Consider the following 12,956-nt stretch of genomic DNA (forward strand, 5'->3'; position numbering starts at 1 on the left):
AATTATCATCTTATATCAAGAATTATCATCTTGCTAAATTTTATATTCGAAATTTATATCATATTTAAAAATGATGATTGTCTATTATTGGACTTGAAAATGGATGTTATGGCTTGACATCATTTTTATTGATAAATACGTGATATTATATTTTGAATTAGTAAATCATGATAAGTATCATAATGTGCATATTGATAAGTTTAAATAAATATAACTTATCAGTTTGAATTCAAGAATGTTTTTTTCTCAAGCATGACATATAGATAGGGGGAGTTAAGGTTAACTCCGTCATCAATTGATTGTCATCATCAAAAAGGGGGAGATTGTTGAATCTAGGATTTTGATGATGAAATTAATTGATAAATTGTTCGATCTAATCTATATGTTGAGAAAAGTGTGTAGGATTAACTACGATAGTGGTAAGACATAAAGCAAATATTGTGCCGGAGTCAAGATCGAGATTTCGTTGGAAGTTCGAGAGTTGTCAGAAGTCCAAACGTTCATTGGAGGTTCTGCCGGAACCAACCGAGAAGTCCAGGAGCTTGCCAAGAAGATCGTCGTGAAGTCCAGGAGCTTGCCGGAAGTCCATCGGAACATTACCAAGAAATCGTCAGAAGTTTGTCGAAAGATCGCCGAAAGAACAATTGACATACTGGAACTAAAATGCTTTATTAAATATCTTAATTATTATAGTTAGATAGTAAATTGAGTTAGGATTGAGAGGTAATCTCACTAACTCAGTTAGGGGCCAACTAGGCCCTTAACATGACTAAATTGGGCCGGATTTAATAGCCCATTTAGCACTTGAAATCACGGTCGGCGGTGGCACCACGTGGGACTCGGTCTCCCAAGTGCTCTAGGCGATAGTACTGCCGATAGTTAATGCTGTTAAGCGGTGGTATTGCACCTGTCAGGTGGTGGTACCGCTAGAGCTCAGTCTTCGAGCTCTATCATGTGGTCGTACCGCTTAGACTGAGCGATCGTACCACCCAGTGTTAGTTTACAGGCGATAGTACCACCCAATAATGGCGATGATATCATAAATACCCCGAAATCCAGGGTTATAATACTTTTTTGCTCCAATTCTGAAGCCATTGGAGCCTATAAATACCCTACCCATTTCTACATGAAAGAGCACGAAAGTGTTAACATAATCTTAAATTTCTAGGGTGTTAAAGTGTTGTAAAAGTGAGAATAGTCCTCCCCTCCCTCTCTTAGCTTTGTAACTATCTAAGAAAGAGGAGTGAGACTTGTAAGGGTCTCCTAAACTTGGCAAAAGGAGAAAGAGCTGTAAAAGGTAGTTAGTCTTCGGTTATTGAAGGAAGACAATTAGTGGACACCGGTGACCTCAACCGATGAGGAATCAGAAGTGGATATAGGTCACAATGACTGAACCACCCTAAATTATAGTTTATATTTCTATTTGAGCAATTTACATTACTGTAATCTTCCTTAACTTTTTCTTTATACTCTTACGAACGCTTTCAAGTTTAATATCTTTTCGAAACGAATTTAATTGAAACAAATATTTTTTTTCCAAAATCAATGATTTTTTCGCTGCACTAATTCACCCTTCCCCCCCCTCCTCCCCCCCCCCCCCCCCCCCCCCCGCCCCCCTCCCCCACCTCTTAGTGTCGCTCTTGATCCTAACAGTATACTGTATACCTATCTATATAATGGAGGTGACTGGTCTCATAGCTGCTTGTGTGAGACACTAGGGATATATTATAAGTGCTTATTGAAGAATGAGTTTATTGATTGATTTGATTACAGAATGCTGGATGATTGATGATATCTTATTGTTAGATAGTGATTATATCGTCCCAATGGTATATTTGATCTTTATATTTGAGACATCAAAGATGTCTTGTATGAATACTCTACTCTTTGATATCGGACTTATAAGTCTAGAAGTTTTAAATCTAACATAACTGATCATCGAGAGTGGCAGTCAACTCTACAATGATTATTGAGTGTCGATAAATGATCATATGCTCTCAGTGTCATTTGAGAAATAATGTGTTCTTGCTCAGGCAAATACCTGGCAATGGTCATTTGGATTGAGAGAAAAAAAGTTTTCTAAGAGAATCTGATTAAAGTGAAACTTGAGTAGAAACCGTATGAGCTTTGTTAGCACCAAACCCGGTATACGATCTTTGGGTAGTTGGATGGAGATTTAGTACCAAAAAGGTAAGATCCATTAGGGTTAAATTGACGGGGAATCTCTATAAATAAGAGGGAATCAAAGAGCTAAAGGCTAGACCTCTTTTAGCTATCACCTCCTATTCTCCTCTTATCATCTCCTCTTCAATTTGTAGCTCATATTTGAGACGTATGAATAGAAAGAAGGACCGACTCATTTTTTATTATATAATATGCCCAACCAGGAGATTTGAACAACGAATTGAGGAGTGTCTTCGTAGTCCATATCGTGTGGATTATCGCTAGAGAGAATGATAATTGACCTTCTTTATCCTCTCTCATAGATCTATAGGATTTTAGAGATATACGATCTCCCTAAGTAAAATACATCTCTTATATACGCCACTGTTGCTATTCCTATAATAAGTCGATCAAGAGCTAGGTTCCTTTGCCTGAAGTTGGTCTCTCGGTAGATCAAGCAGGCCAACCATATCCTCTATTACTCAAAACCGACATCTCGATGGCTCTTCCCCTACCTTTATATAGTGCACATGTTGAATAAGTTAACAGTTTCACTTTATGACCTCTCAAAAAGAATTCTTGTAGTGCACTCTTGGGTAGGATAAATGTTATGAAGAATATCGTCAACTAATTATCATCTAACATGTGGCCTTTGTGTGGCGTCTAGACTATAAGGAGACAAAGATTGTCACCCATTGGTCTACCCACATGGACAAAGGTCCAAGACAAGTAATTACATGTTGTCTCTCCCTTATTGCCCACGTTAAGAAAAGGCCAAGTTGATGTTGGTAGAGTTGGTCGAGAGTTATTTTCTCACATAATGTTTCATAAAATATTCAACCCCTTTATGACTAGATGTAAAAGTTTATATTTAGCACAATCACAAGTGGGTTATTTTTCACCATATGCACTTATGTCATGAACTAATTTAGGTGTCGAAGAGATCAGGTCGGGAAACCTCTTTCAACCCTAGTCTTTATATATATGATACATCGGGAGCTCGATATTTTCATCTTGGAGGTATATTGGATCATTCTCCGCATACGAGGCTGGACCATATCAAACTGATCAAGATTTTACTAATATCTTTTTATAATTAATATAAAAATAACTAAAAAAATAATTATGGTCCATGATATTGAATGATAGGAAATCCATTGTTGTAGCGAGCAAAGACGACTTGGGTTTGGCCTGAGTGCATTAAGAAACTGGTACCCGACAATATATCCAATTAGCAATATTGTTCAAGCACAAAAGGTTGCTATCATCTAACAAGAATTGCTACCAAGGAATTCATATATTTCTTACGTAACAAATTTTAATGGAAATGATGAATAACAACGTAATAATTTGAATAACAATAATAAATACTAATCATATGCTCGATTTATCTATTTACAAGGTGATGTAGAGACATGATCAACATTGGAAGCTAAATCACAATGGATGTGAAAATTATAATTGTAACGATTGCTGAATTGGAATCAAACCATAGATGATCAATAGTTTGTATTAATAAGTTAGTTGTCTCATTCGATCATGATAATATTATAACATATATGGTATTTTGATTTTCGAAATTGATCATCCATTGCATATAAGACATGCCACAATGTGGAATTAACCTACGTTAGAAGACCATATACATCTTATTAGTTAATTCAGTATATATTTAGGAAAAAATATCGCTGTGATATATGCAGTAATTAACACCACAAGTGAATCAGGAAATAGTGCGAACTCAATGTGACATCTCAATTCAATGGTATCACACCTCCTGAACGAGCCCAATTTGGCCCATGAGCTCGATCCAGTGTGGCCTATGGGCTAGAGCCCGGTATCTCATTAAACCCAATAGCCTAAACCCACCTCTCTCTCTCTCTCTCTCTCTCTCTCTCTCTGCATGTCTTAAGAGAAGAAGTTGTCCTGCTCCCCTAGTCGATCCTCTCCCTCTCCCTCTCCCTCGCGGAGTCGCCATGGCCTTCGCCGCCCCAACGCAACTCCTCGGTCCCCAGATCCACTCCTCTGCCGCTGCTCCGCGGAGGCGCAAATATATGCCTAATGACAGAACCATCGTCCCTACAACTATCATCGTTCGGGCCTGCAAGAAATCCCTTGCCGCTGGTCCATGGACGCGCAAACATATTCCCTACGGCAGAACCATCGGCCCTACAACTATCATCATTCGGGTCTGCAAGAAATCTATCGCACCCTTCTCCGCCTCCGTTGTCTCCGTTGCCGCCGCGGCTGCTGGTGGGTTCATCTTGATCTCGTCGTTCCCTCCGTCTCCTCCCCCTATCGACGGCGGCGGGGGCGGCGGGGGTTGGTTCCGCGGCGGCGGCGGTGATGGGGGTGGTGGTTTCTGGTCCAACCTGTTCTCCCCGTTTGTGGCCCTTGCGAAGGAGGAAGGTGGCGGGGGCCAGGAGTGGGATCCTCATGGCCTGCCGGCCAACATCGTTGTCCAGCTCAACAAACTGAGCGGACTCAAGCGGTACAAGATCTCCGAGATCCTCTTCTTCGACCGCCGTCGCTCGACCACCGTCGCCGGCACCAATGACTCATTCTTCGAGATGGTCTCCCTGCGCAACGGTGGCGTCTACACCAAGGCCCAGCTCCAGAAGGAGGTCGAAAACCTAGCCTCTTCCGGCATGTTCGAGAAGGTCGATCTCGAGGGCAAGACCAAGCCCGACGGCACCATGGCCATCACGGTGTCGTTCACCGAGAGCACGTGGCAGTCCGCCGACGCATTCCGCTGCATCAACGTCGGCCTGCTGCCGCAGACGAAGCAGATGGAGATGGACGCCGACATGACGGAGAGGGAGAAGTTGGAGTACTTTCGGATCCAGGAGAGGGAATACAAGAGGAGGATCGATCGGTCGAGGCCATGTTTGCTGCCCGTGACGGTGCAGCGCGAGGTGCTGCAGATGCTCCGCGAGCGGGGAAAGGTTAGCGCAAGGCTGCTGCAGAGGATTCGGGACAGGGTGCAGAAATGGTACCACGACGAGGGATATGCTTGCGCTCAGGTCGTCAATTTTGGGAACCTGAACACTAGAGAGGTGGTGTGTGAGGTCGTGGAGGGCGATATCACTCAGCTCAACATCCAATTCCTTGATAAACTTGGAAACTTATGTGAAGGAAACACTCAGCTGGCAGTCATTCGTCGGGAACTGCCGAGACAGGTATACCTGTGACTCGCTGTATTCTCTGTTTCCTTTCATTTTTTTTATTTCCATTCAATTGTTCTATGATAAGGTATATTACTTAAATGATCATGAAAGCTTAGTGGTAGAAGAAGAGAAAAAATAGTGTTGGTGTAATTGTTAGATATGAGTCACTTCGATCATGCAAATGAATGACATTGGAGACAAACTTGCTTAGTCAGTTTTTTCGTTGCGTTGATTCATGACAATTATGGATGGTGAATCGAAACACAATGTTTTTTTGCCTTCCAGATTAACTATAAACCTATTTATATGGATGGTCAATCAGGATTCAGCAGGATCCACTTTCTTTTCTTTATTTTTCCACTCTCATCACTTATATTTTTTCTATACCCTTATAGATAAGGTCGCTAGATTCATAAAGTTCTCAAAGATGTATATTCGATAGTGTACTTCAATTTGTTCTATACCGGAATTCGATGAATTCTGGGTTCTTCTTTAACATATTATGATTTAATTTTGACTGTTCTCATTTTTAAATTGTTGTAGTATTGCCAAAATATGCTTATTTTAATTCTTGACTATATATCACAATATTTTTTACTTGGTGCAGCTTCGATCAGGGCATGTCTTTAACATAGAAGCGGGAAAGCAAGCTTTGAGGAATATAAATTCACTTTCCTTGTTCTCTAACATAGAAGTAAACCCACGACCAGATGAAAAGAAAGAAGGAGGAATTATAGTTGAAATTAAACTCAGAGAAATGGATCAAAAGTCAGCTGAAGTTAGCATAGAATGGAGTCTTGTACCTGGACGTCATGGACAACCAACTCTGGTAATTTTGTCCACAGGGACATGTATTGCAGTTTATAACAACAAGCTGCTGAAACTTGTTCAAGTTTCAGAGATATCCGAAATATATGTAGCGGAGTTGCATATGTATTGTGTTATGTTAGACTAAATGGATTGGCCCCTAACATCAATGGCACTATTGTTGTTAGGCATCGATCCAACCTGGTGGAACTATTTCATTTGAACATCGCAACATCAAAGGATTGAACAGATCAATTGTTGGTTCAGTTACATCAAGCAATCTGCTCAATCCTCAGGTATGTGCCATTTCCTTGTTGCAATTGTACAAATTCTTAGTTTTGATTTCGACTTAAACTGATGGAATTGAACCCCTTCCCCAAAAAAGTAAGAGTCCTTGTTGCAATATGATTGATTGGTTTATATCACTGAAAATAGTCACTTTATGCATATGTGGAAGAGTCAAGGGTTTGTGGCTGCCCTTTTAGGATTCATCATTGACAAGAATGCTTCTATAACTGTCAGGAGTCAGACTTTCAATTTCCTCCGATGGAATTATTCTAACTCAAAACAACCTTACACATTACAGAATTTTTTTGTCTGTGTTACTAAATGCCATTCTTATTTGCTTGACACTGCACTGATTTGAGAAAAGCAACTTCTCCATTTGTTTCACTTTAGTAATTGATACCACAGTGAGGGAAGAATTTGGAGTCAACCTCAAAACTTCATATGCTTAGCATGATTTTTGTGGTCTTTTGGTGATCTATCTTATTACTTTGACTCATTATATGATGTTCTTATTCTTGTTTAGGATGATCTGTCCTTTAAGCTTGACTATGTGCACCCTTATTTGGATGGTGTGACCAACCCTCGCAATCGTACCTTCCGTGTCAGCTGCTTTAACAGTCGAAAGTTGAGTCCTGTTTTCACCAGTGGCCCAGGTGCAGATGAAGTTCCACCTGTGTGGATTGATAGGGCTGGTTTTAAAGCCAATGTAACAGAGGTAGGTGTCGTTGTTGAAAATGATGAGTTATCTTTTTCTGCAATCCATCTGTACATTGCCGTAATGCACACCATTAGCATTTCAGAACTACACCCGACAAAGCAAATTCACTTATGGGCTTGTGATGGAGGAAATCACACCTCGCGATGAAACTAGCAGTATATGTACCCATGGTGCTCGGGCACTGCCTAGTGGTGGTTTAAGCATGGATGGACCTCCAACAACCCTCAGTGGTATTGGTGTTGACCGGATGGCATTTGCGCAGGCAAATGTTACACGTGACAACACAAAGTTTCTAAATGGTGCAATTGTTGGTGAGAGAGATGTCTTTCAGGTATCCATGTCCTTCTTTCAGCTTAATGTTCGTTTTGTTTTTTTGCATGCTTGTGTATTGGAAGTTGATGAAGTGGTGGTGTCTTTAGTTCTTTAAAATTATTGTGGATATGAAGTGATCCACTCAAGCCTTTGATAGTTTCATGACTGCATTATGTTATCTCTCAACCTCACTATCTAGGCAGATGTTCAAATAATTGATCCAAACGTTGTGTCACATGATAAGTTGAAACTGTGTCTACGGTATATTGAGACATTTTGGACAGGGACAAGTAAATGATGAGAGTCTTATGTATGTTATTTGCTATATATGCTTTTGTCTGTGGAGATGCATAGTTCACAAACTTGATCACTACGAACAACTCCAATGCCTTATTGAGACAACTTGTCCAGTTTTCAATCTTTTTTCTCAAAAGATCTATAGAGATGATTTTATTCTTCACCGCTTGTTGCCAACATTTGAGATCAGCATTTCCTGTAAGTGTTATGGAGTGGTAGAACATCTTCACATGATCATGTGCTCATCTGATAATCACACTTATTCTGATGCTAGGTGGACCAAGGTCTTGGAATCGGCAGCAACTTCCCCTTCTTTAACCGTCACCAGCTCACATTAACCCGCTTCATTCCATTGAAACAAGTCGAAGAAGGCGTCGATAAATCAGCACCACCGGTCTTGGTTCTACACGGACACTATGGCGGTTGTGTCGGAGACCTTGCAAGCTATGATGCTTTCACTCTTGGAGGGCCCTACTCTGTGAGAGGCTACAACATGGGAGAGTTGGGTGCATGCAGGAACATTCTTGAGGTAAGCATGGTCTACCCCTGTTCCTTGTTTATAATGTCAAGCTTTCATGCCGCATTTGTCTTACAATTTCCGCAAAATTACATTGCCGATCTTCATTTGGCTATTTGCATTGAATATAATGCTTTTTTTTTCCCAATGTTAGCTTGCTGCTGAGCTGCGGATTCCGATAAAGAAAACCCATGTATATTTGTTTGCGGAGCATGGAAACGACCTCGGCAGTTCGAAGGATGTGAAGGGAAACCCAACGGAGTTCTTCCGCCGAGCTGGACACGGCTCTTCGTACGGTGCAGGTCTCAAGCTTGGGATGGTGAGAGCAGAGTATGCGGTGGATCACAACACTGACACCGGTGCAGTATTTTTAAGGTTTGGCGAGAGATTTTGAAAGGAATTCATATAGAGGAGATGAACCGTTTCTCCGGCATCATCATTTCCAAACTCGAAAGATGGTATGTTTCGCTTGCAAATAATAATATGTTGCTTTAGGGATTTACTCGTTATGATCCTATAATGATCTTCCAACTTCTATAAACTGCAGAAATAGCTGATTCATTTTGGGATTTGCTTGCTGCAGCAGAAGATTAATTAGATGTTGCAGCAGAAATAGGACAGTTCCAGGAAAAGATAACAGCAACTCACATCAGATGATTCCCCCTTGCAATAATTGCCTAAGGCACCATGGAAGCATCTCATCATCTTTATGTCTTACCTTTTCCTTTTTTTTCTCCACATTTTTCTTCACTTTTTCATGAGAAATACATATATAAACAAGCCATCATGCTAAAGAGAAAGCACCTCTAATTTTTAACTGCAGCACTGAAGATTATTGATTATCAAAGACCAGCACACTTGTACAGCATTCCTCAGCGTTCTCTCGTCACATATAAATAGGTAGTCTTGCAGTGGCTGCTGCAGTAAGAAGGAAAGGAATGGCGACACACAAAGCACATCTCTTCGTTTTCTGCCTCTGCTCGCTTACCTCTTTATCATGTTAGCTTCGATCTCGAACTGATACCGCCGAATGGACTTTAAGTGATCTCGCTTTCTCTTCTTCCTCAGTCGCAGGTCAGATTCAACTCATCCTCGTCAACAACTGCAACCACAGCGTGTGGCCGGGCACGCTCGGCAACGCCGGCCACCTTACCCCCAAGGACGGCGGCTTCCACCTCGCCCGCTTCGAGGAAGCCGTCATCGACGTGCCCGAGGGATGGTCGGGGAGGATATGGGGCAGGACGGGCTGCTGCTTCGACGAGCACGGCGGCGGCTATTGTGACACCGGGGACTGCGGCCGCCGGCTGCACTGCATGGGCAAGTCGGGGGCGCCACCGGCGTCGGTGGTGGAGATGACTTTGGGCACCGCCGCGTCGTCGCTTCACTTCTACGACGTGAGCCTGGTGGAGGGATTCAACCTCCCGGTCACCATGGCGCCGGTGGGCGGGGGGATCGGGTGCGGCGTCGCGGGGTGCGAAGCGGACGTGACCGCCTGCTGCCCCGCGGAGTTTGAGGTGCGGAGGGGACGACGGGTGGTGGGGTGCAAGAGCGCGTGCTTGGCGCTGAAGGCCGACGAGTACTGCTGCACCGGGAGATATGGGTCGCCGACGAGTTGCAAGCCGACGCGCTTCTCCCACCTCTTCAAGTCCATATGCCCTCGTGCTTACAGCTACGCCTTCGACGACCCGACGAGCTTGAAGAAGTGCAGGGCGTCGCGCTACCTCATCACCTTCTGCCCTCCTCAGCATTAAGTCTGCAGTTTGCCTGTGTAAATTTGACTCGGTGTCACTGACAGCGCGTGTATTGTTGTTCCAACGTATCACCTTATGAGAATAAATAGAACTTTCTTTGAGGAAATTTGGGCTAAATTTATCATAAGAAAACAAAAATAATTGTCAAGAATGGGATTCGAACCCATGCCCTTTCGGACTAGTACCTGAAACTAGCGCCTTAGACCAACTCGGCCATCTTGACTTTATGATGTGTATCATCTAGATTTTATTTATAGTCATAGTAAATCATTGGCTGACTCAATGAGCATGAGGTGGTGACTCTGTTTCTTCAACTACCTTTTTGGTGCACAGTACTCTACAGTCAATAAACTTAATCTAAGCGAGTGCTTTTGAAGACCAGTAAATGCTAACCATGTCCCCCTACTTCATTGCAAGGACATGACTACATGCATGCTTGTCCTGTCACTGGCTGGGGCAATTGATCGAACGCCTGTCTTGCATTGCAACCACATGCTTGTGTAGCTTTCTAGGCAGGTCCACTTAAGAGGGTGATGGATCTGAGCTCCATCATCTCCAGAAGTCCGCTTCTTACATACCTTACAGTTTACCATCTTCATCTCCTAGCAAAGCACTGCCGCACTCATAATCAGTCAATTTCTCGTTTTCCTGCGGTCGTGTTCTTTGATTTATTGAGTGCCTCCACAACAGCTGCAACGCATGAATGCTTGCACTCAATCTTCCTCCTTTTGATCACAGAGGAGGTATCGTCTTCTTCGTTTTAGTCAGCTGCTGGAAAGTCAATGGGGCCACAATATCCTTTTAGGCTGCGCATATGGATCGGTAGAACAGAGAAATTAATTTGGTTCGTCGCATTTATTTTAGTTTGATTCGGGATTTTAACGTGCTACACTGCCTTGGTGTCTCAAATGGCTTGCTTCTTCATGAGAGATCAATGATGACGATGAACTTTCAAGCTTTTGGAGGTTCTGCACCAATCATGATGCTCCCAGTACTCTGAATCCTCGATATGCTTTCTGTTCTTCGATCAATCCAACACTATCAAGCCTATAAACGATATGTTCTTCCTTCGACTGTACTGCACGACCACTGAGCACCTCGCATCTCTCACTGCTTTGAGTTCCACTAGACTATATCCTGTCTTCTAGTCTTCCCTCTTCATCCGAATCCACAGATAATAACCAGAAGACGTAAGCAGCATGACCTCCTCTGCGTCTAGTTCTCAATCCTTTCTTCTGTTTCTGTTCCTTTGTCTTCTGCAACCCTTCACCTCCGATTCCCACAGAGTAGCAACGACGACAAATCCCACTGCTTCGAAGGTGCCATCTTTGTCCCTTGTGCTACCACTTACAGTTCAAAAGGTGCCATCTTTGTCGCTCCCCACGCCACCCAACAAGCTCCTCTTCCACCACAATGTCAGCCTCACCGTGCCCCTCGCCGTCGGCACGCCGCCGCAGAACGTGACCATGGTGCTCGACACCGGCAGCGAGCTGTCCTGGCTCCTCTGCAACTCCTCCTCCGCCGCCGCGTTGTCCTTCGACCCCCAGTGCTCGTCTTCCTACTATCCCGTTCCCTGCTCCTCACCGGCTTGCAGCGACCGCGGCCGCGACCTCCCCATGCCGCCCTTCTGCGACGCCTCCTCCACTGCCGGTTTCTGCCACTTTTACCTCTCTTACACTGACGCTTCCACAGCCGAGGGCGTCCTCGCTACCGACTCCTTCCTCTTGGGCAGCTCTTCCCCCGTGCCCACCGTCTTTGGATGCGTGGCTTCCACCTACTCCTCCGCCGGTGGAGACACTGATGCCGCAGGGCTGCTTGGCATGAACAGGGGATCCCTTTCCTTCGTGAACCAGAGCGGCATCCGCCGATTCTCCTACTGCATCCCGGACGACGACGCCTCCGGTGTGCTCGTCCTCGGCGACGCCGAGCCCCCTTTCCCACTCTCGCTCAACTACACCCCTCTGATCCAGATCTCCCTTCCCCTGCCCTACTTCGACCGGGTCGCCTACACCGTCCAGCTCGAGGGCATCCGCGTCGGCGACACCCTCCTACCGATCCCCAAGTCGGTTCTCGTCCCCGACCACACCGGCGCCGGACAGACCATGGTCGACTCCGGCACCCAGTTCACCTTCCTCCTCGGCCCCGCCTACGACGCGCTGAAGTCGGAGTTCTCTCGGCAGACGAGCGGCGCGCTCGTCCCCCTGGACGAGCCGGACTTCGTCTTCCAGGGGGCGTTCGACCTCTGCTTCCGGCTCCCGGCGGAGAGGGACGCGCCGCCGCCGGGACTTCCTACGGTGGTACTCCTGCTCCGCGGCGGAGCGGAAGTGGCAGTGGCTGGGGAGCGCCTGCTGTACCGTGCGGCGGGCGACGCACCCGGCTCCGACGCTGTGTGGTGCTTCACGTTCGGCAACTCGGACTTGGTGCCGCTGTCAGCGTACGTGATCGGACACCACCATCAGCAGAACGTGTGGGTGGCGTACGACCTGGAGAACGCCCGTGTCGGGTTCGCGCCGGCGCGCTGCGACCAGGCGAGTCGCCTACTGGGCGTTGCGAGCACATGACCTTCATCATCATCAGCTTCCTCCATTCGATTCCTTTCCCCACAATGGCGGAGCTTTGCAGAAACACATCAAGTTACGAGGGTTAGAGCCTGTGTGTATACGTGCCTTCTTCCACTGCCACATTCATCATGCTTAGACTCATATGAACTTTGATGTCGTTTTCTCGACGTGACTTGTCTTCTCCGCGGGGTCTGCCGCGTACCTGCAATTGCTCTCGTATGAGGCGGTTGACGTGCAGTACGACTTGGTTGGGTTTGGTGCATCCCGAAGCCCAAAGCCCAAATAGCCACCTTGCAGCCCATCAATTTTTATGATAGTCCACGGATATATTCTATTATACGTACCATCATAAATGCATACGTACATAGCACGTAT

General features: G+C 45.0%; 3 protein-coding genes and 1 non-coding gene across 7 annotated transcripts; 3 read left to right on the top strand and 1 right to left on the bottom strand.

The window, feature by feature from the left end:
* The first annotated feature begins 4,087 nt into the window (after positions 1-4,087).
* Positions 4,088-9,137, top strand: LOC135583791 (protein TOC75-3, chloroplastic-like). 4 transcript variants are annotated; one of them, XM_065112742.1, is made up of 9 exons: positions 4,088-5,342; positions 5,938-6,159; positions 6,326-6,433; positions 6,949-7,140; positions 7,226-7,474; positions 8,027-8,281; positions 8,424-8,727; positions 8,817-8,980; positions 9,093-9,137. In XM_065112742.1, the coding sequence occupies exons 1-7, from the start codon at positions 4,140-4,142 to the stop codon at positions 8,661-8,663; spliced, it is 2,469 nt and encodes an 822-aa protein (XP_064968814.1). In that variant the 5' UTR covers positions 4,088-4,139; the 3' UTR covers positions 8,664-8,727; positions 8,817-8,980; positions 9,093-9,137. The 4 variants fall into 4 exon arrangements, with proteins under 4 accessions (XP_064968814.1, XP_064968811.1, XP_064968812.1 ...); XM_065112739.1 differs by having other exon boundaries at positions 8,817-9,137; XM_065112740.1 differs by having other exon boundaries at positions 8,853-9,137.
* LOC135583795 (thaumatin-like protein) lies at positions 9,127-10,111 on the top strand. The gene is made up of 2 exons (XM_065112744.1): positions 9,127-9,268; positions 9,338-10,111. Exons 1-2 carry the CDS (start codon positions 9,208-9,210, stop codon positions 10,018-10,020), a joined length of 744 nt encoding a protein of 247 aa, XP_064968816.1. The 5' UTR covers positions 9,127-9,207; the 3' UTR covers positions 10,021-10,111.
* Positions 10,112-10,162: 51 nt separating this feature from the next.
* Positions 10,163-10,243, bottom strand: TRNAL-CAG (transfer RNA leucine (anticodon CAG)). The gene has a single exon. It is a non-coding gene; the product is annotated as a tRNA-Leu (tRNA).
* A 539-nt stretch (positions 10,244-10,782) lies between these two features.
* Positions 10,783-12,748, top strand: LOC135614892 (aspartic proteinase PCS1-like). The gene has a single exon (XM_065112743.1). It carries the CDS (start codon positions 11,220-11,222, stop codon positions 12,579-12,581), a length of 1,362 nt encoding a protein of 453 aa, XP_064968815.1. The 5' UTR covers positions 10,783-11,219; the 3' UTR covers positions 12,582-12,748.
* Positions 12,749-12,956: the final 208 nt, after the last annotated feature.

The sequence above is a fragment of the Musa acuminata genome, chromosome BXJ2-6 (genome assembly GCF_036884655.1).
Source record: "Musa acuminata AAA Group cultivar baxijiao chromosome BXJ2-6, Cavendish_Baxijiao_AAA, whole genome shotgun sequence".
In the NCBI taxonomy this organism is placed as follows: domain Eukaryota; kingdom Viridiplantae; phylum Streptophyta; class Magnoliopsida; order Zingiberales; family Musaceae; genus Musa; species Musa acuminata.